General features: G+C 60.3%; 1 protein-coding gene across 5 annotated transcripts; it reads right to left on the minus strand.

Annotated features, from left to right (window-relative positions):
• Positions 1 to 651: 651 nt before the first annotated feature.
• BCL9L (BCL9 like) lies at positions 652 to 26,858 on the minus strand. 5 transcript variants are annotated; one of them, XM_047690633.1, is made up of 10 exons: positions 26,044 to 26,858; positions 19,593 to 19,651; positions 10,987 to 11,088; positions 9,348 to 9,733; positions 8,557 to 8,676; positions 5,887 to 6,097; positions 5,633 to 5,717; positions 3,257 to 5,549; positions 2,525 to 2,806; positions 652 to 2,086 (listed from the first exon to the last, which is right to left on the minus strand). In XM_047690633.1, exons 3-10 carry the CDS (start codon positions 11,010 to 11,012, stop codon positions 993 to 995), a joined length of 4,497 nt encoding a protein of 1,498 aa, XP_047546589.1. In that variant the 5' UTR covers positions 11,013 to 11,088; positions 19,593 to 19,651; positions 26,044 to 26,858; the 3' UTR covers positions 652 to 992. The 5 variants fall into 5 exon arrangements, with proteins under 5 accessions (XP_047546589.1, XP_047546588.1, XP_047546592.1 ...); XM_047690632.1 differs by lacking the exon at positions 19,593 to 19,651; XM_047690636.1 differs by lacking the exon at positions 10,987 to 11,088 and having other exon boundaries at positions 26,044 to 26,857.
• Between the last annotated feature and the right edge of the window lie 880 nt (positions 26,859 to 27,738).

Raw genomic sequence — 27,738 nt, forward strand, 5'->3', positions numbered from 1 at the left:
TGCCAGGCTGAGCGCACGTTCTCCTGAATTCATTCAGCAGCAGATAGGCTGCCACTCTGGGGGTGGAAAGTGGAGGGCGGATCTCAGCCCAGAAGGGGCTCTCCAGGTGGAAGCCCAGGTGGTCTGACCTCAGCTTAGGTGTGGGGTATCTGTCGTTTCACCATTTGAGGAAGGGACCGGAATGATATCCTTATGGACCCAGAGACCCGCAAACAGTGGGAGAGTGTGTTGGACTGCGTGGTCCGGAGTCCAGGGGAATGGAAAGGGGCAACAATTTGAAGAAGGAGGGGAGGGAAGGGTTGCTTTTAACCTTTTCTCTTTTTTGTGACTTCTATCAAAACACAGAAATACAGCACACACAAACCAGCACAAAAGCGCAGCGCTCTATTTACAGCTGCGACTGGCACTGCCCACCGGGCCAGCCGCCTGCAGGGAGGAGTGGGAGAGGGGCTCAGCCACAGCAGCAGGGAGAGGAAACGAGGCAGGAAGAGACAGAAGGAAAAACCGGTGGGAGCAGAGAAACCGAGAGAAGAATGAAGCTCCAGGAGCACACAGAGCCTAGGAAACAAGCCGCAGAAAGCAGACAGTGGAGGAGACCTCTCCTCTACTCCGGCTTCCCCCACCCAGGATTCTCTGCTCCCCCCCCAGGATTCCATAATAGGACTCTGAAAGCACAGCTAAAGAAGGGGAGGGGTGCAGAGAATGAGGGAAGAGAGAGGCTCCATCGACTGGGAAAGGGTGGGGAAGGGGCAGTCCTGGTGGCCGAAATGGAACCCCAACCCAAAACCCCCCACCCCGCTCTGCCACCTCCCCCAAGCTGCTGGCACATCTGGTTTCCACAAATGCCACTCCCCACACAAGCCCCTCCCACCCCATCCACCCCACCCCTTGACCCAGGCCATCCCAACACTGGAGGGGAAGGAACTTCTTTAAGGGTATCATATTTGCGGGACCGCCCCAGCTCCAGCCAGCCCCCACCCCCCAGGGGACTGCTAGAAGGGCAGGTTGGCCATGCTGCCCGGCGCTGGGAGGTAGCCCATCTGACTGTCCAGAGACACACTGCGCTGCCGCAGCGGGTGTGACACCATGAGGTTCTGCTGGGGCGGGGGGCCCATGAGGGAGCCCTGCGGGGAGAGCATGTGGGGGGGCTGGCTGTAGACCTCCCCCCCCACCCCCCGCTGCTTCATCAGCATGAAATTCTGCTGGGTCATGAGGCCTTGTGGTGGGGACATGACTCCCTGGTGCAGGCCGTGGGGCACCACGCCCTGCTGGGGGGGCACACCTGTCCTGCCCAGCAAGGACATCTGTCCAGGGTGGCACATGGACATGTTGAGACCCCGCTGGACGCCTTGCTGGCCCGGGAGGTTGGGGGGCCGTGAGGGGGTCTGCTCCGCCATCATGTTCTGCAGGTTCATGAGATGCAGATTGGGGGGCTGGGCCTTGGGGGGCTGGTTCTCACTCTTGGGAAAGTATTGGAGGGTGCTGCTTGGCTTCTCAGAGGGGATGATCCTCGATAAGTCGAACTCAGGGATCCCCGTCGGGGTGGGCCGGATCACCTCGCTCAGCTCGGGGTCGCTCAGCACTGATGCCACCCCAGGGAGCACGCCTGGAGGGTAGGCGTCCCCCATGCGCCCAGCCATGCCTTTGCCCATCAGGTGCTGCTGAGGGGGTATGGGGCCGGGCGGCTGGCTAGGCAGGTCCTCTGGGGGCAGGGGCATGCTGGAAGGGTAGTGCTGCTGCAGGCCGGGCCCCCCGCCCCCACCCCCGCTGGGGGCCATGGCACCATGGGGCTGCTGCAGCCGAGGGGGGAAGGGCATCATCTGGGAGGAGCTGGGCACTGGGCCACAGGGAGCACTCAGGGAGTCTGGGCCCCCTGGAGGCAGCATCATCGAGTTTTGAGGGGGCCCTCCTGTCCCCTGCGCATTGGGGTGCAGTGGAATGTTGGACCCCAGAGGGGTGGGGGAGGGCAACATAGTAGGCGGGGGTTCATGGGACAGGGGCTGCTGGCCTGGCAGGTTCATGCCCATGGGGCTCTGGGCCGCAGCTGAGTTCAGGTGCATCTGGTTGGGCTGGTTATTGCTGATCCCTGTGGGGAGAGAGAAGAAGGGGTCAGGAGCTGTGTGCGCCATGCTGGGGAAGGCTGCGGGACTCAGTTCTTCCCCCCTCCCCAGCCAGGCTCATGCCAGCAGGGGTGAGGGCCTCTACCACGGGCCTGTGCTGGCCACAGGGACACAGACTTCAAGCACTCAGGTTAGAAGCCAAGAGACCCGAGTTCTGGCTCAGTCTGCCGCAGACACGTCACTCACTGGATGTCAGAAACGACACTCGGCTGCCCTGGGCTTGGTTTTACTCCATGACAAGCGGAAACCTGACCCAGGACATCACCCTCCCACTCCCAGGGCCCGCTGGGAGCACAGGAGAGCCAGCATAACCACAGGGGCAACAGCTGGCCGTGGCAGCTCTTCCCACGCCCGGGGCCCACCCCCAGGTCCTCTTCTCCCTGCACCCCCTTCTGGCCTCGCACCTGGCCCAGAGCCCTGCGGAGGTGGCGGAGGTGGGAGCAGGGGCCGGTCAGGCAGCAGCTCATCGTCGGAGGTGGCGATGGTCTTGATGGCGTTGTGGTAGAGTGGGGTGGAGCTGGGCATGGCGTACTTGGACATCTGGGACATCATCAGTGACAGGGGGTTCTGGGAAGGCGTGGGGTCTGGGGAGGAAGTAAATGGCAGGCTGGGGTTCATGAGGCCGCTGGGAGGGTTGGCGGGAGGCGCTGAGGAGCTGCTCCGGGGGCCACTAGGTGGGAGGGCACCTACAGAAGCAGGGAGACAGAAAGAGCGGAGGGTAACCAGGGAGGGGAAGACGAATTTGGCGGCTCACATACATGGTGGGCTAGGAAGAGGCCAGCTCCCAAATCTCCTGACTCCTCCAGGCACACCTCTACTCCAGTATTCTGCTCAACCCATTATCACCATTGCCCACCTGTCTTCGGGCAGCCTCGGGGCCCCCAGACAGTGCAGAGAGCCCAAGAGCGAGCCCCTCCAAATGCCTGGCAGAGCCCCATGGCACTCCTTGTGGAAACTCACACTCAGCTGCTGACGTGTGTCCCTCAAGCAGTGTCCACCTCTGCACCCGGCACAGATGCCTTTGAGCGCTCACCTGCCCCAGTAAGAACACACCCCTCCCCTCCCAGGTTCCCAGTGCCAGAGTCCCGTCCCCACTCCCCTACCCCCCACCCCGCAGCCTGGCTCAACTGACTCACCCTGTTCCATGCTGCCCAGGGTGGTGGAAGAGTTCATGTTGAGAGGCGGCTGCTTGTTCTGGGGGACCCCAGGGCTGGGCATGGCTGTCTTGGGTGAGGCGACCCAGCCGGGAGAAGGCACCGCCACGGAAGGAGACTTGAGCCTGCTGGGCGAGCCAGTGGGCGAACGGACACTGAGGGAGGAGCTGAGGACCTGTGGCGACTTGAGAGGTCCCGGCGGGTTAGCCGAAGGCAAGGGCACCATCTGTGAGGGTGTCTGGGGTGACTTGAGATTGGCGGAGGGCGAGGTGACCAGGGGCGAGTGCACCTGGCTAAGGGTGGGTGACTTCAGGTGCCCCATCCCCGGGGAGCCCATCTGATTAATACTGATGGTGAGGTCTGAAGGCCGTCTGCCCAGCCCCCGGTTGGGGGCCGAATGCACGGACCCGGGAGGATTGGACGCAGGGGGCAGGGGCATGTGGCTGAGCCGGGTGGTGCCCACGTTACCCATGGGCATTGAGCTCTGGTCAGGACTGAACATGTCTTGGGTATTGCCCATGTCCTGGGGCATGGCTTGGAAGGGCCCCTGGCCCCCAGAGAATCCCTGCTGGCCCTGGTTGGGGAACTGCGAGGGCATGAGCATCTTCTGTGGGCCACCTATCATGCCACCGCTGCTGTTCTGGGCCCGCACCCGGGCCATCTCCTCAGGACTGAGGCCCTGCGGCCCCATCATGTCCCCGGGGCCCCGCATCTTCTGTGACATCAGCATCTGCTGCTGTGGGGTCATCTGGACATTCAAGTTCATGTTCATGTTCATGTTCACATTCATGTTCATGTTGAGGTTGCCCGGCCCCATGGGAGGGTCCACCTCTCTCAGCCCAGACTGCCCCATGGGGGGACTCAGGAGGCCCCGGCCTCCGCCAAACTCCATGCCCATGGGGGTGCCTGCCAGGCCCTCGCCACCGGCCATCTGCCCAGGAAATATGGCCGGCTCCATCTGCCGGTGTGCCTGCATCATCCGCTCCATCTCCATGCCCTGCCCCATGGCACCGCCCGCCATGCCCAGGGGGCGCTGCATGCCCATCGACCGCTTCTCTAGCAGCTGGTGCCGCAGCAGCTCCTCCCGGACCCGGGGGGTCATGAATCGCTCCGCTTCACCCTGCCCGCCAGGGTAGGGCACGGCATTCTGGGCAAAATTACTTGGCCCCCCCATGGGGGGTAAGTCTTCGGTCCAGCCCATACCTGGCCTCACAGGCCTCTGCATAGCATTCATGGGCACCTCCATGGGCATCCCCTGCATGCCTCCAAAACCAGGCACCCGTTGCATCTGGTTGCCTGGGAAACGGGGGCCGGGAAAGGGAGGTCCGCCCCGGAGCTGCATGGGATCTTGGACATCCATGGGGCTCCGCAGCGGTGCACCCATGCCGGGGGGCCACTGATCCCCGGGCTTGCTGTGGTAGGGAGGCGGTGGCCCCCTCACCATCATGCCCCCCATGCCCATCATGTCTTGCAGGGGGCGGCCCCCATGCAGCCCTATCTGCTCTTCCTTCCGCCGCTTCTCCTCGTAGTACTCTTCCTGTAGCTTGCGCCAGGCCACCTGCTCTGGTGTCAGGCTGTCCTGGCCCAGCCTCTGCATCATCATGTTCATCTGCTGCCCCATGTCCCCACCTGGGGGGTGCCCAGGCACCTCGTGCTCTAGTGCGGGTCCCCCCAGGCTCTGCGTCTGTGAAATCATAGACTGCAAGGGCTCCTCATACTTTTTCAGCCCACTGGGAGGGGCCGTGGGGGGCTGCTGGGGGGCAGGAGGGGCTTGTGCTGGTGGTCCCCCCTCGCCGGCTCCTCCTGGGGGTCCCTTGAGGAAGGGCTCCGTCTCCCCGCTTCGGAGCAACAGCCGCTCAATGTCCCGCAGGGTCTGGAGGGAACGTTCCCGGTGCTCCAGCTGCTCCTTGGACAGGCCCTCAGAGCCCACCAGGCTCCGTTGCCCATTTCCTGTGGGGGCAGCCTCCGGGAGCAGGGCAGGGCCCGGGGCACCACCGGAGTCTCCTCCCGGAGGCAGCGGGTTGCTGGCGGTGGCGGCTGTAGGGGTGTTAGGGTGGGTGCCCCCGGTGCCACCTCCCGTGCTGGCTGCTCCCACCGAGTTGGGTGTCAGGTCCTGACTGGCGTCTTCAGGTGGCCCATCTGAAGGCAGAGTGGGCGGAGCGCTGCTGGGGGCTGATGGGGGCGGCGGCGGCAGCGGAGGGGGCTGGGACTGCGGGGTGCCAGCAGACGGCGTGCTTAAGGGTAGCGGCTCTGGGGTAGGTGGCACTTTTGGGGCCTGTGGGAGGACAGAGGCGGAGCATGAGCCAGGCAAAGGGAGGTACCAGCCAATCCCACTGTTCTCAGAGGCGCCCCACTCACCTGGTCCAGCTTGGCCCGGGGCACATTCTGCTGGTGGTAGGCAAGGATGGAGTCAGCCCGGCCCTGCAGCACGGCCTCGGCGGCCCTGCACAGAAGGGTCACGCACAAATCGGTCAGGGAAGCAGGTGGGCCAGGGAGAGCCCTTGCCCTTCCCCCACCTAGCCCAGCCTAGCCCTGGCTCCCTGCAGGCGGACACTCAGGACTGCAGGCTGAGGGGGGCACAGAGCAGGCTGGGCCCGCCTCGAGGCACTTACGTGTTGGCCAGGTGGGTGGTGAAGACGTACACGTACTGTGAGGGAGGCTTGCCAGGAACACCCCCACCCCCACCCCCGGGGGCGTCGGGCCGGAGGCCAGGCGGTGGCCCATGTGGGGGTCCTGGAGCGCTGCTCTCGCTGAGGGGAAGTTGGGCAGCTTGGCCGGGACCCAGCTGTGGGGCCGTCATGGCTGGGTCTGCTACATTACAGTCTGCACGAGAGAGGAGAGAAGCCGGGTGAGCAGCCTCGACTCAGAAAGGAGAGCCCGCTGGCACTGCCCCCCACCCCATCCCAGGCAGGCTCACTGCTTTTCAGCTCAGGCCAGCTAGGTGATCTGTTGCCACACTCCGGTGGTATGTGTCTGGTGTCCACGCTTACTTGCCCTAGACGTCTTCAACCAGGACAGAAATCATGGGGACCATATGGAGATGAGGTGGAGGGGAAATGGGACAGGCTCCCCTGTGCGTGGCATCCCAAAGGACACTTACAGATGTGATTCCCTCTGACCACAACATCCCTGGAAGGGAGGTGTCCTACGCTCTGCTTTACAGAGGAGGAAACAACTCTGGAGGAATGACATTAACTCACCCAACATGACACAGCCCATCAGTGCCGAACCGGGATCTGAACCTGTGTGTGTGTGGGGGGGTGCACCTGCAAATGCTCTGACCAGGTGAGGGGAGAAGGCCAAGAGACTGCACAGATTGATGAGTCAAATGATGACTGGTTTTGCATTCTAGCTCACTACTAACAGACTCTGTGCCCTTAGGAACAAGACAGCTCATCCCTTTAAACCTCTGTTGCTTCATCTATAAAATGGGAACACTCACTCCCTGCTCTGCACAGTGGGGCAGGTCAAAGAAATCTATTTTTACAGCAACTTCAGAAATATGTCGCCAACAACAACAACAACAAAAATCACTTAGAAAACAGAGTTAGAAAAGACTGGCATAGTGGGTGCCCTCCCAGGGTAGACTGACCACCCTGAGCACCAAAAGATGTCTGTTCCATGGTCACAAAGTAGACCGAAGTCCAAGCCCCAAAAAGATCTACGTATGGTCATTAACGAGACTAGGTAAGTCAATGGACCCACTCCCATGCCAAGATAAACAAATTTTGCACAGAATAACAGAGCCAACAGCTTGGGGGTGGGGGGTCCTGAGAGCTGGCCTCAGTGTGTGAGGGCTGTCCCGGGAAGAGGAAGGTGCCTAATACTCTGTACACAGAGCTAGGACTCCCGGGTACAAGTTACAGGAGGGAGGCAGGCTTTATTCCAATAAGGAACTTTCTAGTACAGTAACAATAATGAAAACGAGCAGTGTTGTGTCATGCGTAGCAAGTCATTTACTCCTCACACCAATCCTGTGAAGAGATCCATTCCTATAGATGAGGAAATTGGGACCCTTTCCCAAATTCACACAAATAATAAATGGGAGATCCAAGACACCAACCAAAGTTGTGTGACTGCAGCGTCTGTGCTATTAGCCACTACATCGGCTGCCCCCAAGCTAAGAACTCTCTGAGAACATCATGGCAACTACAAGTAAAATAGGATCAGTGGTTGTCTTAGTGCTGGGGATGGGATGGTAGCACCTTCTCTGTATTTCCCTGTTTCTTCCAGCGTTTCTACATCCTGGCAGTCTAAAGTTATAAAAGCAAACTGATGGGGGCTGTGGGTCCCAGGAGGCAGTGACCACCCCCATCTGTCACTGACAGGTTCAGAGGGGCTCATGGACGGCCAGTCCCCTGGGGCGGCACCTGGGACCAGAGGACCTTTAAAGTTCCAGCCTGTACACCCCACTTCCACCGACATGGTCCCACTCCTTCCAAAAACATCTGCTCGGCCTGTTTCCTCCTCTGCAATAGGCATCTGAACCGTAACCACACCTACTTCCCAGGGCTATTGGAAGGATTAAACAAAGTAGCAAAGGAGCCAGCACATTTTTTTCTTCCTTCTTTCTAGTTAGGGTCCCGGCCCACCGAGCAGGTCACAATTTAACGTTCTCTGGCTAGTTCACCTGCATTAAGTTGTTTCTCCCCTCAAAGAGATGTCAGCTTTGAGGGAAATCACCCAATAAATGTGTGCGGGCTTCCTAAGGGTGGGAGAGTGTCCGGTTCTCCCCATTACTTGAGCAAGGCCCAAATACACACTGGTCAATAAAAGAATGAGAGGAGTGGGCATCCACCCACACCCACGCCTCGTCCTGGTGATGCACGCTAGGCCTTTGCCAGCCATCAGTCAGAGGCTGGGGATGGGCGCCAGAGACAGAGCCAAGGTAAGCTCCCACCCAGGCTCAGCCAGACTTCTGAACCAACTGTCTGGCTCTCAGCAATGCAGGACCCTCGCCACCCTCCCTCTACTGACCAGTAGGTGGCAGCAGAGGCCAAGAATTCATGGGAGGAGGAGGAGGTGGTAGGGCCAGGAGGGGCCACCCCACCCTACCTCTGTCCCTAGGAAGAGGGGCTCACTGAGCACCTGGAAGGCAGGGGCTAAGCTGTCACAGCGCAGGGAGGGACAGAGTGACAGGTGAGATGGGAAAGAAGTAGTCTGGGTTCCTGACCCTTGCTCTCTCTCAGACCTTTGAAGGTGAGGAGAGGGAGGCTCCCTCAGGGCAGCCATGTCCCCGGGGCACCATGGGCCACAAGATCCTGGCAGCAATGGGCACTCACTGTGGGTGGCCCCAATGGGCTTGTCGTCCTCCTCACTGTCGGGTCCTGAGCACCATTCGTCCCCGCTGTATGGCTGCTTCCGCTCCAGCACACACCGCCGCTTACTCCGGGGTGCCACCTCTGCCCAGGCAGGACAAGGCGGGCAGGGGTCAGACCAAGTGCCCAGAGGCCCCGTCCTCCCACAGCCAGGGTCTCCATGGGCCCATTCTCCCAGAATGTCCCACCCTAAGAGGGCACTGTCCAGGCCACGGTGGGCACTTTGCCAGCCCTTGGCCCCCACCACACCATTTGTTTCTGATTTCTCTCTCCAGCCCCGATGCCTGTCTCCCTTCCCCCACCCAGCACCAAGCACGGCATAATCCCCAACCACAACTGGTTCTAATTAGCGCTGGGGGGGTGGTGAGGGAGGGGAGAGCCACTGCTACCCTTGCAGGCCCCAGAGCCTGCTCAAAGACTCCCACCAGATGGGATACCAGGAGGTTCCTTAGGAGGTGTATGGGTCTGCTCCTCACCCCAGAGCACCTCCCTCTCCCCCTCCAGAGAGGAATGAGGCTGACCATTACGCCGTGTGGCCCCTCCCGTGGGTGGCACCTGAAGATGACAAGGCCCTGCCCTGGCCACCCCCGCTCCTGAGAGAATGGCCAAGCCAGTGGGTATAACGGGAGCAAGAGAAAGGTGACCCTGCATAAATGCTGGAGAGAAGCAAGGGAAAGGGATTAGGCAAAGGGGGCAGCAAGCGTGGGCCTTGGACTGGAACATACTAGAGTCTTAGGGATCAGGAAATGGGGTACCTTTGGCCTCTGAATCCAGGGATGGAGTCCCAGCCTCTCGCTGCTCACCAGAGTCCACAGACACGCTCCGCTCCCTCTTCACCTTGCCCTTGAGTGAGCTGAAAGGGGGCACCCCTGCTTGGGGGTTCTTCAGACTTGAGTTGCTGGGTGAGATCTGGTTGGCCTTGGCCCCATGGCTCCCCGCCCCCACGCCCTTCGGGCCCAGGTTGCAGGTGGGTCCTTGGTTCACATTCTGGTGCTGGGATTGGGCCCCTCCATTCCCTGTCTTGCCATGATTGGTCAACTTATTTTCTGGGTGCATTGGCTTGGCTGGGGCTGGGGGGCAGTGGCCGCGCGGGGACAGCGGCGGGCTCCCTGGAGCTTCTCTCCTCCTGGGGTGGGGTAACCTGGGACAAGGTGGGAGAAACACGAAAGGTTAATCTTGCTAGGGGCCTAGCATGCCTGCATTTTACCCATCCCCATCCCGCCTCACCTAATGGTAATGGACGTGGGGGCCAAGGAGCGTGTTAAGACCACCAGCTATTCCCTATCTCCTCCTGTGGTTCCTCAGACAAGGGCTGATGCCTTTCTCCACCTTGGGGAGTGAAGATAGGGCAATCCTCTCCACCTCTCAGACCCCACAATTCAAGTAGAAACCAGGGCCTTGGGAGGCAGAATCCACCCCCACCCCCAACATCCATCGGACAGCAAGCCTCCCAGCAACTCCCCCCAACTAGCACCTGACCAACACCTGAACATCTCTTTCAGGCTTTGCTCTCTCCAGACTACTTCCAAGGTCCTAATCCTCAACTTTGATGTGCTCCACACCCGCAGGTGAGGGGCACAGGACCTGAGGGCCACTGCTTATGCCTCAGCCCCATTCCCCTGGGGACGTGGAGACAAGCACACTGCAGAGTGGTACCCACTGGTCCAGACAGCTCCTCAGAGCAGGAGGGGAAAGCCTGAAGGGGGTCCACCAGCAGGGCTGGCAGGCAGGCAGGAGCAGGAGGAAAGGGGGAGGGGAGCGGTGTGCGGAGCAGACTGGAGCGAAGCTGGAAACCAAGGATTCCTGCAGCCTAGGCTGCGGGCCCTTTAAGCTCCAGCCCGTTCCCCCCACCGCCTCCCCCTCCCCGGAGACCTATTAATAGCCGCTGGAAAGATCACATCACGGGAGAGGATATTTATCCCCCCTCATTCCACACCAGCTCAGATTTATTTCAGCTCTGCTGTCCTGCTGCTGCCGCCTGGCCCTGTCTGCCGGCTTCTCCTGGGGAAGGGGAGGGAGGCAGGCACCGCCCCTCCCTCCAGCTTCCACCCCCAGCTAGACTGAGGCCAGAGGGCGCCACTGGACCCGACAGTGGGGTGGGCCGGGGGTCTGCTCAAACTGTTTTTTAGGAGGCAAGGTCTGAAAGGGACTAGAGCAGTAGGCCTAGTTGATTGCCACTGCCCTCTGTCCCCTGGGCCCAGACATGAAGGCTGTGGGCTCCTGCCTCAGGGCAGGCCATCCCATTCTGAACCCCCGGGGTGGCCTTAGAAGCCAAGTGGCCATAGGGCTCACTGTCCAAGCCAGCACATCTCAGCCCCATGATCACTGGGCCCTTCCCTTCCCCGCACTCCACACACACACACACACTTCCCGCCCTCCACGACACCCACACACCTTGTCTTGTTAGCCAGGATCCTCATGGCTCCCACACACAGTGGGGCTACGGCCCCTGTGCGTGCCCAGGGCCCAGCCAGGTACTCGGTACTGGAGCACGGACTGCAGCAACAAGCCCCAAAGAGAAAACTTGTGACTTGGGGAGGGGGTGTAGGAGGGGAGGGGAGAAGGGAGGACCCAACAGCCCTGGGACTAGGGAACTAGACAGGGTAAGGTGGGAATGGAAAGGGAGGACTACTAGCTGGGGTCTCTATCCTAGAGGCCGATTGTATCCCCATCCCTCCCGCACCTGACCCTCAGGGAGCTTGCAGTCTCTAGCAGGGACCCCTTTCCCCGGGCCGCAGAGGCAGAAGTCACTGAAAGGATAGGTTGCAAAGGCGCCCGCTTGGGGCGGCCGTGAGGTCTGCTCTGGTCCCTTGGGGGACTCCCGCTCCCAGGCACGCCCCTCACCCCGGGTGGGGAACTCCTCTCGCCCCGCCCCCCAGGGCGCCCCCAGGCGCCGAGGTGGCCTGGGTAGGGGCAATGCCCCGCCCCGCCCCCAGCTCGAGGCCTAGCCCGTGCCCATTCCAGCAGGCCCGGGCGGGCAGCGAGAGGCCTGGCGGGGCCCCGGGGCTGCAGCTGGGCTCTTCTGGAGACCAGTAACGCTGGCTCAGATTCCTCCCCGACCGCAAGAATGCAGGAGCCTCCCCTCCCCCCCCGCCCCTGCACCCCACCCCGCCCCCTTCGGCAGAGCCCGAGCGGAGAGGCAGAGCGAGCGAGGGAGCCAGCGAGCGAGCGAGCGAAGGAGCGGGAGACGGACAGGACTGCAGCTTGCCTCGCCGGCCCCGCACGCGCCGCACGGACAGACACCGGGCCAAGTGCGGCCAGGGGCTGGGCGGAGCGGCGGCGGCGGCGGGCCGAGGTTCGGCCTAGCGCTGGGCGCCGCCTGGCAGGGGCTCCGAGACCCGCAAGCACCCGAACTCTGACTCACACACACTCACAGCTCACACGTGGACGGGGAGACAAAGACACGCACGGAGCCCAGGAAACTAGAGGCGCACCCACGCCGACCCGCGGAGGTGTGCTGGAGGGCGAGGGAGGCGCTGGCCCAAGCAGCAGCACAGAATCAGCCTGGGGCACCCGCAGGCGCCCAAGCTGCCCGACGGCAGAGAGGGAGCGCGCCGACTCATGGAACGGATGAAAAGACTGAGACCCGGCCCCAAGGGAACCAGAGAAAGTTGAGCCTGGTAGTGACAAAGGAACACACGCCCGCGTACACACATACACGCGGGGCCATAGATACACCAACAAACAGACTCACGCAAACACAGAAGCCTCACCCAACCGCCCCCTGCCCTGCGCTCCCTGGCCCCACCGATCGGGGTGGGGGAGGGGGGGAGACTTGGGCCCAGCCTCGCCCTCGTGATCCGGCCAGCGTGACACCGGTGCGCACTCTCGCCGCTCCCAGTGGGGCTGCTGGAGGCTGGGCTGGACGCGGAGGCCCCCACCCACCCATAACCCTGTGGGAGTCTAACCCTAAATTAACCCCAGGCATATTGGCCTTCCCTTTTCTAGGTCTCCCTCCGGGAAGAGAGGCTCCTCAGGGGACGGTTCCAAAGTCCAGGGCCGGCTGGGAAGCCTCCCTCGGCCAGCCCCCATCTCCTGCAACAGGTTAGAGCAGAAGCAGTTAAGAGGAGGGCTGGAGAGGGACCTGGGCTTAGGGACGGGCCTGTGGCCGACGGGTCTCACTCAAGCTCTCACCTTCCCCACCAAAGTCCTCAAAACTACCTATCACCTAAAGAGACAGTATTATTATCCCCTTCTCACCAGAAAGAAACTGAGGTGTGCCAAAAGGAATCCACAGTGCCCCTGGGTCATGTGACAAGTACGTGGCAGCTCCAAGACCCCATTCCTGGGGCTCCCCCACCCCAACTTCAGTGTCTCCTCCCCCCTCCCTTGAAGTCAGGACTCCTCATCTGAGCCGGCACCAGAAAGGTGGGCTTCTAGCCACTGGGCCCACCCGCACTACCTCCTGTGTTTACAGCTTCAAATGTTGGGACTTGAAATATTTTGGGAAGGGGCTATTAGAAAATTAGTTCTCTCCGGTGTCCCCAGTCAGTCCTCAGAAGAATCTTGGAGTGGCCCTCCCCGGTCCGACTCCACCCCCTTGCTCCCACCCCACCGCAGGGCGAGCTGAGTCAAGCACAGATGAGTCAGGACTTTCCCATCTCACACCTCCCCCCTACCCCTCAGGAGTTTGCAGGGGCTCCCAAAGACCATTCCTCCTCTACACACTCAGCTCCCCCCAAGACACCTGAAGGGCCTAGGGATGGGGGGTGGCTAACTCCTGGTGGGTGCTGTGAGAGAAGGGGGCTTCCCAGCACAGGAGCAGGAGCACCTGGGATGAGGGAAAGGAAAGGCATGGGACTCTGGAGTGATGACTTGTGCTCACAAGCAGGAGCAAACGGCCAGGAGCACAAACCAGGAGGCTGCTGAGACAAAGAGCCTGAGGTCAGCTGCTTCCCCATGGCCTTCCCTAGGGCGTTATGGGGAGCCGGTGGACCTGACCCCGGTGGGGGGAGGGAGATCAGGAAGGCTTCCACAGATGCCTTCAATGGGTGCTCAACACAGAACCAGCGCAGGTATAATGGGCATTCACACACCAGTGGCAACCTGACTATTTTCAGCTGCCCCAGCACTGGGACCCCCTGCCTGGTTCGCCAGCTGGCCCACTGGCCTCATTGCCTAGCTCAAAACCACCCAAGAGAGGCAACGAGAAAATGGTTTGGAGGCTTCATGCTCCCCAGCATGGTGGGCAGACTCCTCTAGAGAAGAAATGGGCTGCTCAGGCCCTCCTGGAGCCATGGGGGTGGAATTATTGTCCCCGGGCTCAAGGAGATGCAGCTCCCAAGACAAGGGCTGGGTCCCTTTTCTCCTGGGTTTCAGGACTCCTTGGTCCCTAGAAGCTCTCCTCTACCACCCAGGTCACTTCCTCTTCCTGAGGTGGTGACTCAGCCCAAGTGGGGAGGTCAAGGATTCATAGCCCAGCAGGAAATCTGCTCAAGGACCAAGGTATTGCTCTGGGACCCTCTGTGTGGGTCCTCAGAGGCCTCCCCTCACCCTGGCTCCTAGCAGCTCTCCCCACTTCCCCCAACCCCACCTCTTGCCAAAGGAGACCATGCAAATCGATCATTTTTGTCTGGGTGACAAACCACCTCGCCCCACCTGCAGCCCCAGAATGTTGCCAGGCAACCCCAGTCCTGCAGTTCCATGGGATCTCCTAGTCCCAGACTACTCTAGTCGGGGTCTCTGAACAAGGTGCTTCTGGGGAGAAGGGGGTGTTCTGCCCATTCTGGTGCCCACTGTCCCTTCTGGAGTCTCTAAGACAAGTGGCATTGCCTAGACAAGCTTGAAGTCACCTTTCTTGGCTCCCTCAGCCACTGCCAAGGTGGCCAGGCCTTGGGACACAGTCATGCCTTGGCAGTGGGGTGCCCCCAAAGGCAGCTGCCCAGTCCCTGGCTGCTCCCTCCCTCAGGGCGGAGGGGGAACGGAGGGTGGGGGGCACAAGGAAACAAGACAGGGCAGGAAGCCCAGGCAGGCGGCGGGCACTCTGGGCCAGGCACAAACAGCCAACACAGGAAACCACAGCCCACCCCCGCCCACCCCACCCGCCCAAAGCTCTGGGAGAGAGGAGCTGCCAAGAGCCTGGTACCCCCAACTGGGGTAAGGGCCCAGGGTTAGCCCGGGGCAAGGCAAGAGCCAGAAGTTCTTTTCAGTCCTCTCTCTGCCCCAGACCCTACCTGGGGAGGGGGAGAGGAAGCCAGGCTGGCAGGGATGGTGCTGCCTCTTTAAATCCACCGAAATCCTGAGCTAGGCCCAACCCAGCTCTGGTTTCACAGGAAGGAAAGGAGCTCAGGAGCCAGTAGGGCAGGCAGTGGTGGCTGGAATTAGCCCCACCGGCCCAAATATATCTGGTCTCCGCCTGCCACCCCACTGGCACTTCCTGGCCCCTGGCACCTGCACCACGGTGGGGGTGGGAGAGGGTCTAGGTGCTCCTCCCTCCCCAGGGGGAGACCCCGGTGTCTGCAGTGATCCTGTCGCCGGGTACACGTGGGCGAAAGGTGACTTCCCAAAGCCCGGAGGCCCAGAAGGGAGGACCGGGCAGGGTAGCCCTCACCTGGCCTGTCCTCCAAGGGGTTAATTTGGCCCCTGTTGGGGGGGGGGTAGGGGTGGCCTAGGAACCTCCTCCAAACTGCCTGGCGGCTGGGAACAATGGGGCCATTGTGGGAGGACCAGAGTGCGGGCAGACTGCTGGCACAGCCAGCAGCGCACCACGGGGCGGGACCTCACCCAGCGCCCGCCGCTAGGCTTGCTCCCCCAGGTACCGCCAGCGGCAGACACATCCTCCCTGCCCCCTCACCTCGCCTGCCTGGCCCAAACCCCTGGCCGCAGCAGCACCTGGAGAGCCCTCCAGCTCTGCCCACGTTGACATCCAGATGGCCGTGACCCTGCAGGAAGCGGGAGCCTGTGGGCCAGGACGGGGTGGGGGTGGGGCCTGAGAGACAGGATGTATGCCTGTGATCCTCCCGCAGGGAAGACAGGAAGGCCAAACGGGGTTTCTGGTGTCAGTCCTGGCACCCTCAGGGTAGAAGGGCTTAGGGGATTGTGAGACCAGGGCCAGGCAGGGTCCCCTGCCCCCAGGCCTCCTTTCCCACACTCATTCCAGAAAGCTGCTCCCTGAAGAGATCCTGTCCCCAGCAGCCTTACCTCCTGGGGTTGGGATGCCAGGCCCGGAGTGCAATGAGGGCCATGAGGGCCGCGTTCACGGTCAGGGAGACAAGGTGCCAATCACATCCCGCCCTGTCTGAGCTAGAGGACTTGTCCCTCTGACCTGTATTCTCATCTTCAAAGTGAGGGTACATGTATAGGGTGAGATGGTTTTCTTAGTGAAACCATCTCACAGAATGCCTATGACATACTCGGCTCTCAAGAAACCATCTCTTGGGGCGCCTGGGTGGCTCAGAAGGTTAAAGCCTCTGCCTTCAGCTCAGGTCATGATCCCAGGGTCCTGGGATCAAGCCCCGCATCGGGCTCTCTGCTCAGAAGGGAGCCTGCTTCCTCCTCTCTCTCTGCCTGCTTCTCTGCCTACTTGTGATCTCTGTCTGTCCAATAAATAAATAAAATCTTAAAAAAAAAAAAAAAAAGAAAAAGAAACCATCTCTGGCCACGATGTCCCTCCCCTTCTTTACCCTCTCGTAGCCCCCAGATATGTGGGCATTTGGTAAATAAAGGTAGGAATTTGCCTTGGAGCATCCAAGGGAATGGGGCCCACGGACATCATATAAGGGGGACCAGGTACAAAGATGTGGCTCTTCTGCTCTCCTGGAAGGGGCCAGCTCCCTGAGCTAGCTCTTCCCTGGGCATCACTGACTTCACCGCCATACACTTGAAACCAGAGTGTGAACCCAGAAAGCAGTCATCCACTCTCTTAGCTTCAGGTGTGTGTCTCAAAACCTCAGAGTCAGAGGGGGTTTCCCGTCAACAGTGGCCCAGCTGCCGCCAGCCAGGCAGCCTTCTCCCTGCCTACTTGGTCCTCTCCTGCAAGACTTAGGGTGGAGGAAGCTGGAGCCTACTTTCTTCTCATGCGTGCACGTCCTTAAAGAGCGAAGGGCCTGAGAGGGCCAGAGGAGCAACTGGTGCAGGAAGTTCTGGAAAGCAGGGGTCCAGGGAAAAGACCTGTCCTCTTCTCAACTAGAGAGGGCTGTCCCTCTCAGGGTGGCTCCACAAACCCCCAAAGGGTTAATAAGGCCCTAAAAATAACCTGCTCCCAGCAGGACCCTCCAGCCATCTGTTCCCATTTTCTCCTGTTCACATTGGAACATCTGAAACCAGCCCTAGAGCCCCAGCCCGATCCCAAAAATAGCCCCAGCCTGCCCAAGGAACAGGCCCCAGGGGCCGGGCATAGGCGGCATGGCCAGCCCAGCAGTGCAGCACGGCCCAGGCCAACCCAGAGCCCTCACTTTCAGGCCCATAGAAGGGAAGTGTCCTCTCTGGCTCCAGAAGAAGGGCTGAGGGTTCCAGAAAGATGCGTAGAGCCAGGGGCTCCAGCCCACCTATCTCGGTACCAGGCCAGAGAAGGTTCCTGGCAGCCAAGCCCCGGTCTCAGACCCAGGAGCCCTGGAATCGCAGGCACTTCTGCCACATCTTACAATCCACTTTCTCCTGAGATCTGGATACTCACTCCCCGGAAGAGCCAAACGTTGTGTGTCCACTCTGCTGTGCACTCCTGGGGTCCTCCTCCGGAGGTTCCCAAGCCTCGGCTCCATGCCACGCCCCTCAGAAGCCCTGCTCACCCCGTGGTCCTTGGCACTCACCCTACCCCAGGGCACACAGGGCTTTCCAGCACTGCCCACACTTACCACGCAGCCCACGAAAAGAGTCCTCTGGCCCCTGTGGATGCTGATGTGACCCCACCCCTCCTCTGAGCTGCAGGATGCCTCCTCCCTGCCCGGCTGTGCGTGGCAGGTGCCAGGCATGCCCATCTGGGCTTCTATACATATCACAGGCCTGGGCGCTGCTCTGCCACACTCGGGGAAAATGCCCAGGCAGAGGGTCCAGGGAATCCGGGGGACCCTGGAGCAGCCCTAACAGTTACCATGCATGTCACAGCTCTGCACTGCCACTGTTCTCCCCAAGGAAGGTCCCTGACCCCTTAGGCCAGGAAGGAGAGGAGGCAGCCAGTTAAGCCATTTCAGGACAGAATGTTGCGTTCAGCGTTCAGCCGGGTGAAAGAACAGAGCAGCAGGGATGGAAGGTGGGAGGGGTGCTAAGTTGATCTGAGCCAGCAGCCTGGGGGAGGGAGAGCTCAGCCTGGGAAGCACTGGCAGATAGGGAGGGACGCGTCCTAAGTCCCCCAGGCCCTTCTCTGCGCCTACGGCCATTTGGTGAACCTGCACCCAAGATGTGAGCTGGCTCCAACAGTGGGGAGACTGAGGCAGTGAGAAAGTGAGTTTGGAAGGGTGTTAGAATCTCGGAGTCCGAAGTACTGGAAAGGTTGTCCTCCCCCACCCCCACTCCCCAGTCCTCCACTGCCAACGGCCAGGCCAACCGTTCTTCCATGCCAAAGCCCCCCGGGGGTGGGGTCAGGAGTTCCTGTAGAAAGCAATGTCGAGGAGCAAAGAGGAGGCTCACTACCTTATACTGAGCATTTTAGGCCGTCCTGAACGCTACACATACACACGATCTAATTTAATCCTCACGACAGCTCTACACCAAAGTACTTTTATGATCCCCCACTTTAAGGCACAAGGAAGTTAGGTGACTTTCCTAAGTTACACAGTCCAGAATGAGAAGAATAGGGATTTGAACCCAGACACGCCTGCAACTGCGTTCTTAACCATTTTGCGAGACCAGTTCACCCTGTATCGGTGCTCTAACGAGAGAATGGGCGCCCCTCACCATTCCGCACACACTCCCTCCACGCCCGATGTGCCCCAGGTCCTGGCTAGAGGCCACAGCTCTTGCCCAGGGAAGAGATCAGAGAGAGGGCACCCCTCCCCACCCCCTCGGCACAGGTGCCCTGAGAGAAAAGTTCTCTGGGGGGGCCCCCAGTCCCACCCACCCCCAGTCCGCTATGTCCTCCTTGCCCATCCCGGTCCCAAATAGTCAGACGGGAGCCAGGCAAGTTACCATGACAACAACACTGGGCCCCTGCTAAGAGAGACCGGTGGGCTGGAGAGGAGTCGCCGCTCCTCTCACTCTCCAGGTGGGGGTCAAAAGTCAAGTGGGACTCACTAGTGAAGGGTAGAGTCCAAGCCCTGCCCCCACACCTGCTCAGCCACACCTGTCACTGCTCCCCACTTTTTTCATTGCCTGAGTTGGAAACGGGATGACTTCCTCCTGGTCCCTGAGAGGCGGTGGCCTCCAGCGGGGCCCCCAGGAAGGAGAGTGGGGGGATCAGAAGCCCCTCCCTCCAGAGGACAGTCTGAGAGACGTGCCTTCTCCCAGACCTCCGCCTTCTGCAGCCTTCCCTAGTCAGCCCAGGAGCCTACAGGCGTGTTTGTTGTGAATTCAGGGAGTTGTTGCTAAGTAAGGAAGGAGGGGAGGGAGGGAAGGAGCGGGGGTTAGCAGTAGGGAGAGAGCCTGTGTGTGTGTGTGTGTGTTTGTGTGTGTGTGTGTGTGTGTGTGTGTCTGGAGGCCAGGGCAGAAACCACATTTCGGTGGCTGATAGCCACCCTGGCTTTGACTCAGCAGGGGGAGGCCAAAGCCAGGACGGAGCGGGGCAAGCACTTGGGATGACCAGGAAACCCTACCTTGCCCTCCAGGGGTGATTGGGCAGGAGCTCCCCACCTCCCGGGCCTGGAAAGATTCCAGCTCAGAGAAGACCTGGGACTTTCACAGGGGTGGGGCTTTACCCCTCCCTGCCCCAGCCCCACCCCCCAGGTTCCAGGTTGTAAGGCTGCTAGCTCCCCTCCTGGGGGTGGGGGGGGGGGAGGAGAATGAAAGGAGAAGTGGGGGCAGAAAGCCAGGAGGAGGGCGCCCAAAACAAAAAACCAAGCAGGAGACCAGCAGACGAGAGAGCAGCAAGGAGGCTGCAGAGGGCAGGCACAAGCACACAGAGCTCTCACCTCAGGAGTAACTGTGTGCCGGGCTCAGGCTCAAGGGTGTGGTCTGGGAAGGGGGCTCCCTGTGGAGAGAGGGTCACTCACAGCTAGAAGCCCCAAGCCAGCAATCTAGGGCCCTGCTCCTCCCATAACCCCAGCCCCTCCCCCAACATGTACACCACAGAAAAGTGTTCACACACACACACACACACACACACACACACACACACACACAGCCTGCAGCTCCAGGAAGTCTCTGAGCTACTCGGACACCACCACACCCCCACACCCCCCCTCCAGGACTTCTGTGGATTGGCTGGGAGCCAGGCCTGACCCAGCTGCTGCACCACACTGCTCCCCCTCCCTATCCTGGAAGCAGGAAAGGAGAAGGCACTGGAAGATGCCTTCGACAGAGGCGGGGCCAATGACTCCCATGACCTGGCCTGAGGTCCTGGGGGAAGGGATGGGGATGGGGAGACCAGAGGACCCTGGCTTTTGGTGCCAGCCAGCCCCAGGATTATCCTATGTCAGAGATAAGAATGGGGCCTCTCCCGTGTCCATGTGTGGTCCCTTTGGCTATACCCCTTGTCCCCTGAAGACGCAAAGTCCCCACCGGCCTGGTTGGGAGGGCCTGGGGTGAGAGGATCTGGCTTAGCAGTTCCGTAGGAGGGGGGCTGGGTGAAGCTCCCACAGGCAGGCGGGAGGGAGGCTGGTGGCTGGGCTCAGTTTGTACTGGGGGTCAAAGGGGAGTTCTTTTCCGAAGAATTCTGGGAGAGACGCCAACTAGAGCAAGCTGCGAACCACCCCTCCCTCTCTCTCTCTTTCTCTCTGCACTGGGGGCAGGGGGGTGTCCCTGCCAACCAGACTTAACCCTGTCCAGCCTGTGTTGCTCCCAGGCCCAGGAAGGGGGAGCTGGGTAGGAGACCTCCAGCTGGGCCCAACTTCCAGTTCAAGAGGGCAGGTGCGGGGCCTCTTCCGCCAGAATGAAGCTGGTTCCACACAGCCCCATCTGGTAGCACCCTGCCCTACCGCCCCCTAGGTGACTTTTCTAGGCTCATCTCCTGAAGGTATCTGCAGTGACGTGTGTGTGCGTGTCTCAGAGACAGAGATTGAGAAACAAACTGAAAATTCCTTGCCAAAGCCCTCCCCTTGCTGGGTCACTGAGCACTGTACCAACCTGTGCCTCTAGGCCTCCCTTCCTCCCACTGTGTCCTGGGACCAGAGGCCACGGGGGTGGGGGGAAGGGACAGCTTATCCTCTGCCTACATCCTGCTACTGTCTGCACAGGCCCTGGACTCCTACAAACAGCCCCTGCCTGGGCCCTCTTCTTCCTCACTGATCTGACCCAAGTGCTTCTAGAGGAAAGCATTCAATTAGAGCCTGAGACCCCAGGATGGGATACTGAGTCATAGGAAATTATCAAGGGTTCCAGGGCCCGAATCCCATGCTAACATAACTCTGTTATCACCACCCTTGCTTTGGCAAAAAAAAAAAAAAAAAAAAAGCTCCCCCCTGGCCTCCTCCTCCACTGTAGAACACGGTCTAATTGCAGAATGAACTTAAACATGAAGGACGTCCCAGGCTACAATGGCAGCTGGCCCCACCCCAAATACCCCAAATGCCTTGTATTTCTGGGGTGGAATATCACCCCCTTAGGATTCCAGCCTCCTCTGTCTTCTGTAAAGACTGGAAATATGAATGTCTTGTCTTATTTTGCTGTCTCCCCCTTGCTAGAGAAGTCAACTTTCCTGAATCTTAAATTAGCCAACAAGCTCCCAGGTCTGATGTGGCCCGCCCCTTCCTCAACCCCAGTGAAGCAAGTGACTGGGATGGAGGCTTAACTCCCTCTCCTAGCCCTTCCTTTAGGGACTGGCCTCCCTATGATCACCCATCACCCACCACTGTATCATGAGGTCAAGAAGAGGGTGTTGGGACCCCAAAGATGCTGGGTGTCTTTGAGGGGCAGAGGAAGAGAGCCCAGTCGGGGGGAGGGGAGCAGTTTATCCCAAAGTCCCCCCATGCCACCACTTTCTCTCCAAGGACCCTGGCCCTGCCAGAAGCCTTGGCCCCACTCCAGGAAATCTCCCAATCAAGGGACAGAGCACTCCATGTCCCAGGTTGCTGCGGGGAGACCTGTGACTACACACACCAGACATGTTCAAAGGGAGGAGGAGAGAAGCAAGAACAGAAGCAGAACACACACACACACATGTATACACACACATAAACTCATCAAAGAGACACAACCCCAGGCACACACACTCCTCAGAGATACTCCCTGGGACGTGCAACTGAGACACAGACACGACTCCCAAAGATACACGTCCAAGATCTCTATCTCCTAAAAATAACCCCAAACTCCCTAAGAATGCCTCGAGACCCACAGAGGCTGCCATACTCCCAGAGAATGAGGAGAGCCAGAATCACAAAAGACATGGGCCAGTCACACCGACCTGCTGACAGACAGAAGATATATCCACACTGGGACACACACACACACCCGTGCCCGTGAGCGCCTGTGCACACACACACACAATAGTATGCACGTGGCTGAGTGCTAGCACTCGAACTCACACACACACACACACACACACACACACACACACACACCCTGGCAATGCACAGCGTGAGGTCAGATTAGAGGACTAAATTCTGGACTAGTGGGGAGGAGGGAGCCAGAGCGGGCTGGAGAAGTACTCAGGGATTTCAAAACAATCTTGGTTTCGAAATGCTGGAAATGCTGGATTCAGGGCCATTCCCAGTTGAGGCTGGGGGGTGGAGAGTAGGGGGGAGGGGAAGGCAGGCCAGCGAAGGGCCACCAGCCCTTTGGAGAGGGGGTGGGGCAGAGGGAATCCCAGCCCCCCAGGGAGGGGGGCCTGGAAGAGACACCAAGGTTAGGAGGGTCAGGTGGTCTAGGCACCAGCAGGAAGGGCCTGGGGTGGAAAGGAGGCAAAGAAGGAGAGGACTTTGCTTTGGCCACTGACTGAAAAAGTAAGAAGGCAGGGGAGGCTGCCCTTCCCCTCAGGAGTGAGAGGAAGAGGGAAGCTGCCTGTGCCCGCTTCCCCCATTTATGGGCGGTGGTCAACACCTTCTCCTCTACAGAGTAACACCAGGCTCCCCTTTACCAGCTAGTAGAGCCCAAAAGTGGGCCCAAAGCTAAGGGGTCCGAGGGGGTGGGGGGACAGCAAGGGCCCCACAGGGCTCAGAGATCCTCTGTGGGACTCAGGACTCCCCATACTCAGAGCAGGGTGGGAGACAGTTCCTGGGGAACCAGGGGCTTCCCTCTTCTTCATGGGGAGGGGGCTTTTGGGGAGACTGAGGCAGTGCAACATACCCGCACACCCAGGAAGTCACCCCTCCCCTCCCAGGGCAGCAGAATGCCCTTACTGCCCCTCCCCCAGCCTCTAGGGAAAGTGGGCAGTTCTCTCCCAGGGAGGGCAGGTCAGGCCAGGCTGGGGGTGGGGCTCTGGAGGCCTGGCCCTGGCACCCAGCAGAGGAAATTCCAGGCTGTAACTCCAGGCTGCCTTTAGGGCCGCCCATCCAAAGGACAAGCAGCACCTCGAGAGAGAGCGCTATGGGGGCCTTCTCCGCCTAGCCCCCCAGCTCCTGGCTTCCAGCTACCTAGCCCTCCAACTAGCCCCAGCCCAACTCTCATAGTTAGAGGACTGGACCTGGGGAAACAGCACTCTCTGGATGAGCCTCTAGCAGACCCATCCCGGCCCCTTGGCCACTCTGAGCTGCCTTTCCCCAGATCCCTGGGGGCAGCCCCTCCAGTGTGGCTACGGTGGGCAGCTGCCAGGGCTGGCAGGCAGGGGCACACATGCCAAGCTACAGCAGCCAGGCGCTCAACAGGTTGAGCCAGTCCCTGGAACAGCCAGCCCCACCCCAGGGAGAGCGGGCCTGGCAGAGGCTCCCTGCCTGCGGCACCCAGCCTGCACCCGCTTGGCTCCCACAGCTGCCCACTTTCCCACGCTGCCATCCCCCTCTGCCCCCTCCCCCCAGGTCAGCACCCGGGCAGTGCCCAGGGCTCCTGGCACAAGGAAGGGATGTCATTTCCCCAACACCCCTGGGTACCCAGGCTCTTGGGGTGCCTCACCACCAGCAACCAAGGAGCCCCAGGAAGAGTAAGCAAGAACCCCAAAGTGTCCCCCCACTTCCTTGCAGGCTTTTCCCAATCCCGGGAAGAACGGACACTCAGACACCCTGGCTCTCTGTAGCTGCCCCATCCCCTGGGCACTGGGGCAGAAGTTCAGCCTGTGGCACCAGAGGCAGTGTGGGGGTGCCCCCAGCTCTGGTCTTATACTCCCTGGAGGAGGGGCTGCAGAGCCGGGTGAGTTCCGGCTCCTTCCACTCCTGCCAGAGCTGCTGCTACCTGCAACCCTGGTCCTCTTCTTCCTCCACCCCACTCCTGGGCTACACGGAGCTCCATCCCAGCCACTCCCCCACAGGCAGGCATCCCCCCTTTGCAGGCATCTTCTTTAATCTAAAGCAGGTGCCAGGCATTCCAGCTGAGTCCACACTGCCACCCACTAGGCCTCTGCCCAGAAGGCTACTGTCCTGCTTGTTCAGGGAAACAGAGTCTCCAGCCCAGGGCTTCTGCTTAACCCAGGTACCCAGAAGCTGGGGGCCAGGAACTACGCAAACAGAGGCACAGGCGCCCTGCACAGGGTCGATAAGTAAGTTCACGAGGCCCCACATTGCCACTGTTGCACTAGTCCCAGGTTTCTGTGGACCACCAAACCTTCCCCAGGACTCTGTAATGTCGTCTCACCTTGACCCTCAAGCCCGGTAATTAGAGACTCATCTTGAACCCACACATGGACCTCCAGGACCCGTCTCCAGCCATGGGGCCCCTGCTGTCCCAAACACAAGAGTTGCCCTGGATGGAAGATGATTGGTACTCGGCCCCCAAACCAGCACCCTTTTCAAACATCAACCCTTCCCCCAGGCCCCACCCCTAAACAGAAGCAACACAGGTAAGCAGGGAGCCTCTAGAGAGAGGTGGCTAGACCCTGGCCTTCCAGACCTGGTTCTCCAAGGCCAAGGAGCCTGATCACCTTGGGGAGGCAACACCTTCCTTTTCTACCAGACTTCCCTTACCCCTCACCTTCCTGACCCATTCTCACTGCATCCTGAGGCTTCAAACCAGTCGCCTCACAGATGACACCAGAAAGACAGGGCCTGATCATGCCTTCCCCTGGGGCCATGAAATCGTGGTCCTGACCCAGAGAAGGCAAGACCCGTGCTGGGAGAAGCAGAAAAGCCAGGCCCAGCAGAAGTGTCTACTCTCTGGAGAGGCTGAGGAGTGGGGAGAACAAGAGGAGTGGAAGGCCACCCACCCTGGAGGTCACGCTCAGAGAGCTGCCCAGAGACATCAGTAGGGTTCCAGCAGACACAGTGTAAAGACAGCTTTCCTAGGTAAAACGGGAAACCAAGGCCAAAGATCAAGTGGGCCTCAAGCCCCTATCCCATGGCTCAGTCACATGCCCAGCTCACCTCTCCCAAAGCAACACTCTTCCTCCCTGCAGCAGAGCCCCCCTCCACCACTCCCCAGACACAGACACACACCCCAAGCAGCAGACAGACTGAAGGAGGTGGGAGGAGGGGGTGTCAGAAAAACCCGGAAGGAAGGAGGCTGGACAGACAGACAGAAGCAGATCCTGGCTTCACTGCTCCAGAGAGACACCCTCCAGACTCCCAGACTGTGAGGGACACGCTCCTTCTCAGCAACCCAGAGGGAGAAGGGGAGAGTAGACTTCAGTGTCTCCAGAAACCAAATTCCAGCAGCCCAGGGATAGGGCATACTCCAGACAAGCAAGAAGCCTTAAGTCTCACTTCTCTTCTTCATATTCCTCCCCCAGGAGCTCCCAGGACCAAAGCAGGGGGAGCCTCCCCTTAGCAGTGCAGGGATACCTCCAAGGAACTGTGTGACTGCCCCACCCCCCAGCCAAGCCCACACTGCTGAGAATCCTTGGCAGGGGAGACTCCAGGAGTCACAGCCCCTATTGCTCCTAGGCACTGCTTGGGGGCAGAGGGTAACCCCAGCAATCCCCAATCCTAATGCACTTCCTTCTGGAGTCTCCCATCAGCTAGGGGAGGAGTGCTGGGGTGCTGAGACCCAAGGGGTTGGGGAGCCTGGGAGGGGGACTACATCTCCCAGAAGCCCCCAGGGCAGGGTTGCTGCTCCAGCTGGCCCAAGGCCGGCCTTGTTCTCTGCGCTAGGGTGGCAGGGTCCCCTGGCTGTCCCTAAGCCCTCCCCCCTGAGCTCTGGGGCTGCCAACCTGACTGGGGGCCCAAGAGTAGTCATCACTAACCCTGGGAGAGTCCCCCAACCCTTAAACAGCCTGGGGGTGCGTGCCAGAGAGCAACAGACAATCAGACTGTGTTCCCCCTCCCCAGTTCAAACTGGATCTCCCTCCTCGCGCCTCTGCCCGCCTGGCATGACTTTCACCCTCGGCCCCAGCCCACCCCTCACCTCGCGCGGGTCGGGGGTCCTCACGCCAGGCCGGAGCTGGACGCCATGACCAGATCAGGGTCGGTGACTGGATTGGGGTCCTCCGGCTTGCCAGTTGGAGGTGCGGAGGGGGGCGGGCAGGCGGTGATCTTTTGATCCTGGACGCCTTGATCTCAATACCAGCCCGGCCCGGGAGAGGGTATCCGGGGGTCGCTGGGCGCCTGGGTTCCTGCCTCCCAACCGCCGAGCATGGTCGTGGGCGCCGGACAGCGGCGGGAGAGCGAGCACACCCGCCCGGCCCGGGGCTCGGGGCTGGGGTCTCGGCCCCGAACCTCACGGCTCCGGCTCCTGCTCCTCCTCCCTTCCTTCCTTCCTTGCTTCCTTCCTTCCTTCCTCCCTTCCTTCGCCTCCTCCTTTCACTTTCCCCGAGGCCCGCGGGGACGGCGGGCGCGGGGCGGGGAGGGGGCTGTCTGGGCGCTTATTGTTGGTCGGACGCCGAAGGTCCGGGTCGCAGTCCCCGGGCGGCGCGGCGCCGGGGGACCCAGGCGTGCGGGCGTCCGGCCGGCTGGCTCCGGGCGGCGGCAGTGGTGCAGCGGCCCCGGGTCCGGGGCATGTCCGGCCACTGGCTCCGCCGCGCGCCGCCGCCTCCCCGGGTTCCCCTGCGCTGCCGGAGCCTCGCTCGCCCCTCCACTCGGCTCCTCTCCCCAGCCTGAATAAGCATCGGGGCTCTCTGGCTGCCTCCTTCTGCCTTCATACCAGAGCCCGGAGAGGCCCCTGTCAAAATAAGAGCTCCCCCATCTCTCTCGCCTCCTCGCCCAACCCGGCTCCCCCAGCCTCCCAGTGGTCTGACTCGGTAAGGCGCCCGGCCGGGATGCGGGAGGCAGGTTGGCCCGGGGGCGGGGAGGGGGCTTCTACCCGTCTCTCCTCCCCATTCCTGAGGACTGGGGAAGAGACGCGCCGACAACATCCCAGGCTGGAGAGAGGTTTCACAAACCTACCCTCCAGTCTACACTGATTGGAAGGGGTGGGAGTTGCCTGGACTCCCCTCAACCCCCAATACACACACACACACACACACACACACACACACACACACACACACTGCTGGATCCCTTTTCACTGTACCCACCCACATTCATTATAAACCGAGCATCTCTTTATTCATTTGTCTTTCCTAGTAGACCATGAGGTCCTTGAGGGCATAGACTGAATTTTTTCATCTCAGTCCTTAGCACAAAGTGGATGCTAAGAAAATGTGGAAGTAAAATCTTTGTCTTCTCCAAAGAACTCCTAACCTCAAAGGAGTTACACACACACACACACACACACACCCAAGACCCTATAAGAGGGTAGATGCAATGAAAAAGAAATTGTAAAGCACTTTTTAAAAGCGTTTCACAAATGTTATGTCAGTGTTTACCACTGACCTTTGAGAAAGAGGTTATGGCCCCATTACACTGATGGGGAAACTGAGCCTTACAGTAGTTAAGGACCTCCTCGGGGTTATACAGCTAGAAAGTGGTAAGCCCAGGAGAAGAATTTGGGACTCCTTATCCCAGTATGCTTTCCCTATATCCTACTGCTCCCACCCAAAATTAATACCAACCAGTAACAAGACTGCTTCAGAAATGAAGAAAACAAACAAGCCTGTTTGCTCCTGGTATTCAGTTTCACTGCCTTTTCCCAGGCCCCTCCTGGGTCCCCAGAGAGCCCTAA

This window comes from Lutra lutra, chromosome 10 (assembly GCF_902655055.1).
Source record: "Lutra lutra chromosome 10, mLutLut1.2, whole genome shotgun sequence".
Classification (NCBI taxonomy): domain Eukaryota; kingdom Metazoa; phylum Chordata; class Mammalia; order Carnivora; family Mustelidae; genus Lutra; species Lutra lutra.

Excerpts from the sequence above, each read along its gene's own strand:
- BCL9L (XM_047690632.1), bottom strand. The coding sequence starts at position 11,012 with ATGAGGATCCTGGCTAACAAGACAAG. Across the intron at positions 9,734-10,986 it reads ATCCTGGCTAACAAGACAAG|GTTACCCCACCCCAGGAGGA; the intron begins GTGTGTGGGTGT and ends ACCTTGTCCCAG. Across the intron at positions 5,550-5,632 it reads CCCGGGCCAAGCTGGACCAG|GCCCCAAAAGTGCCACCTAC; the intron begins GTGAGTGGGGCG and ends GTCCTCCCACAG.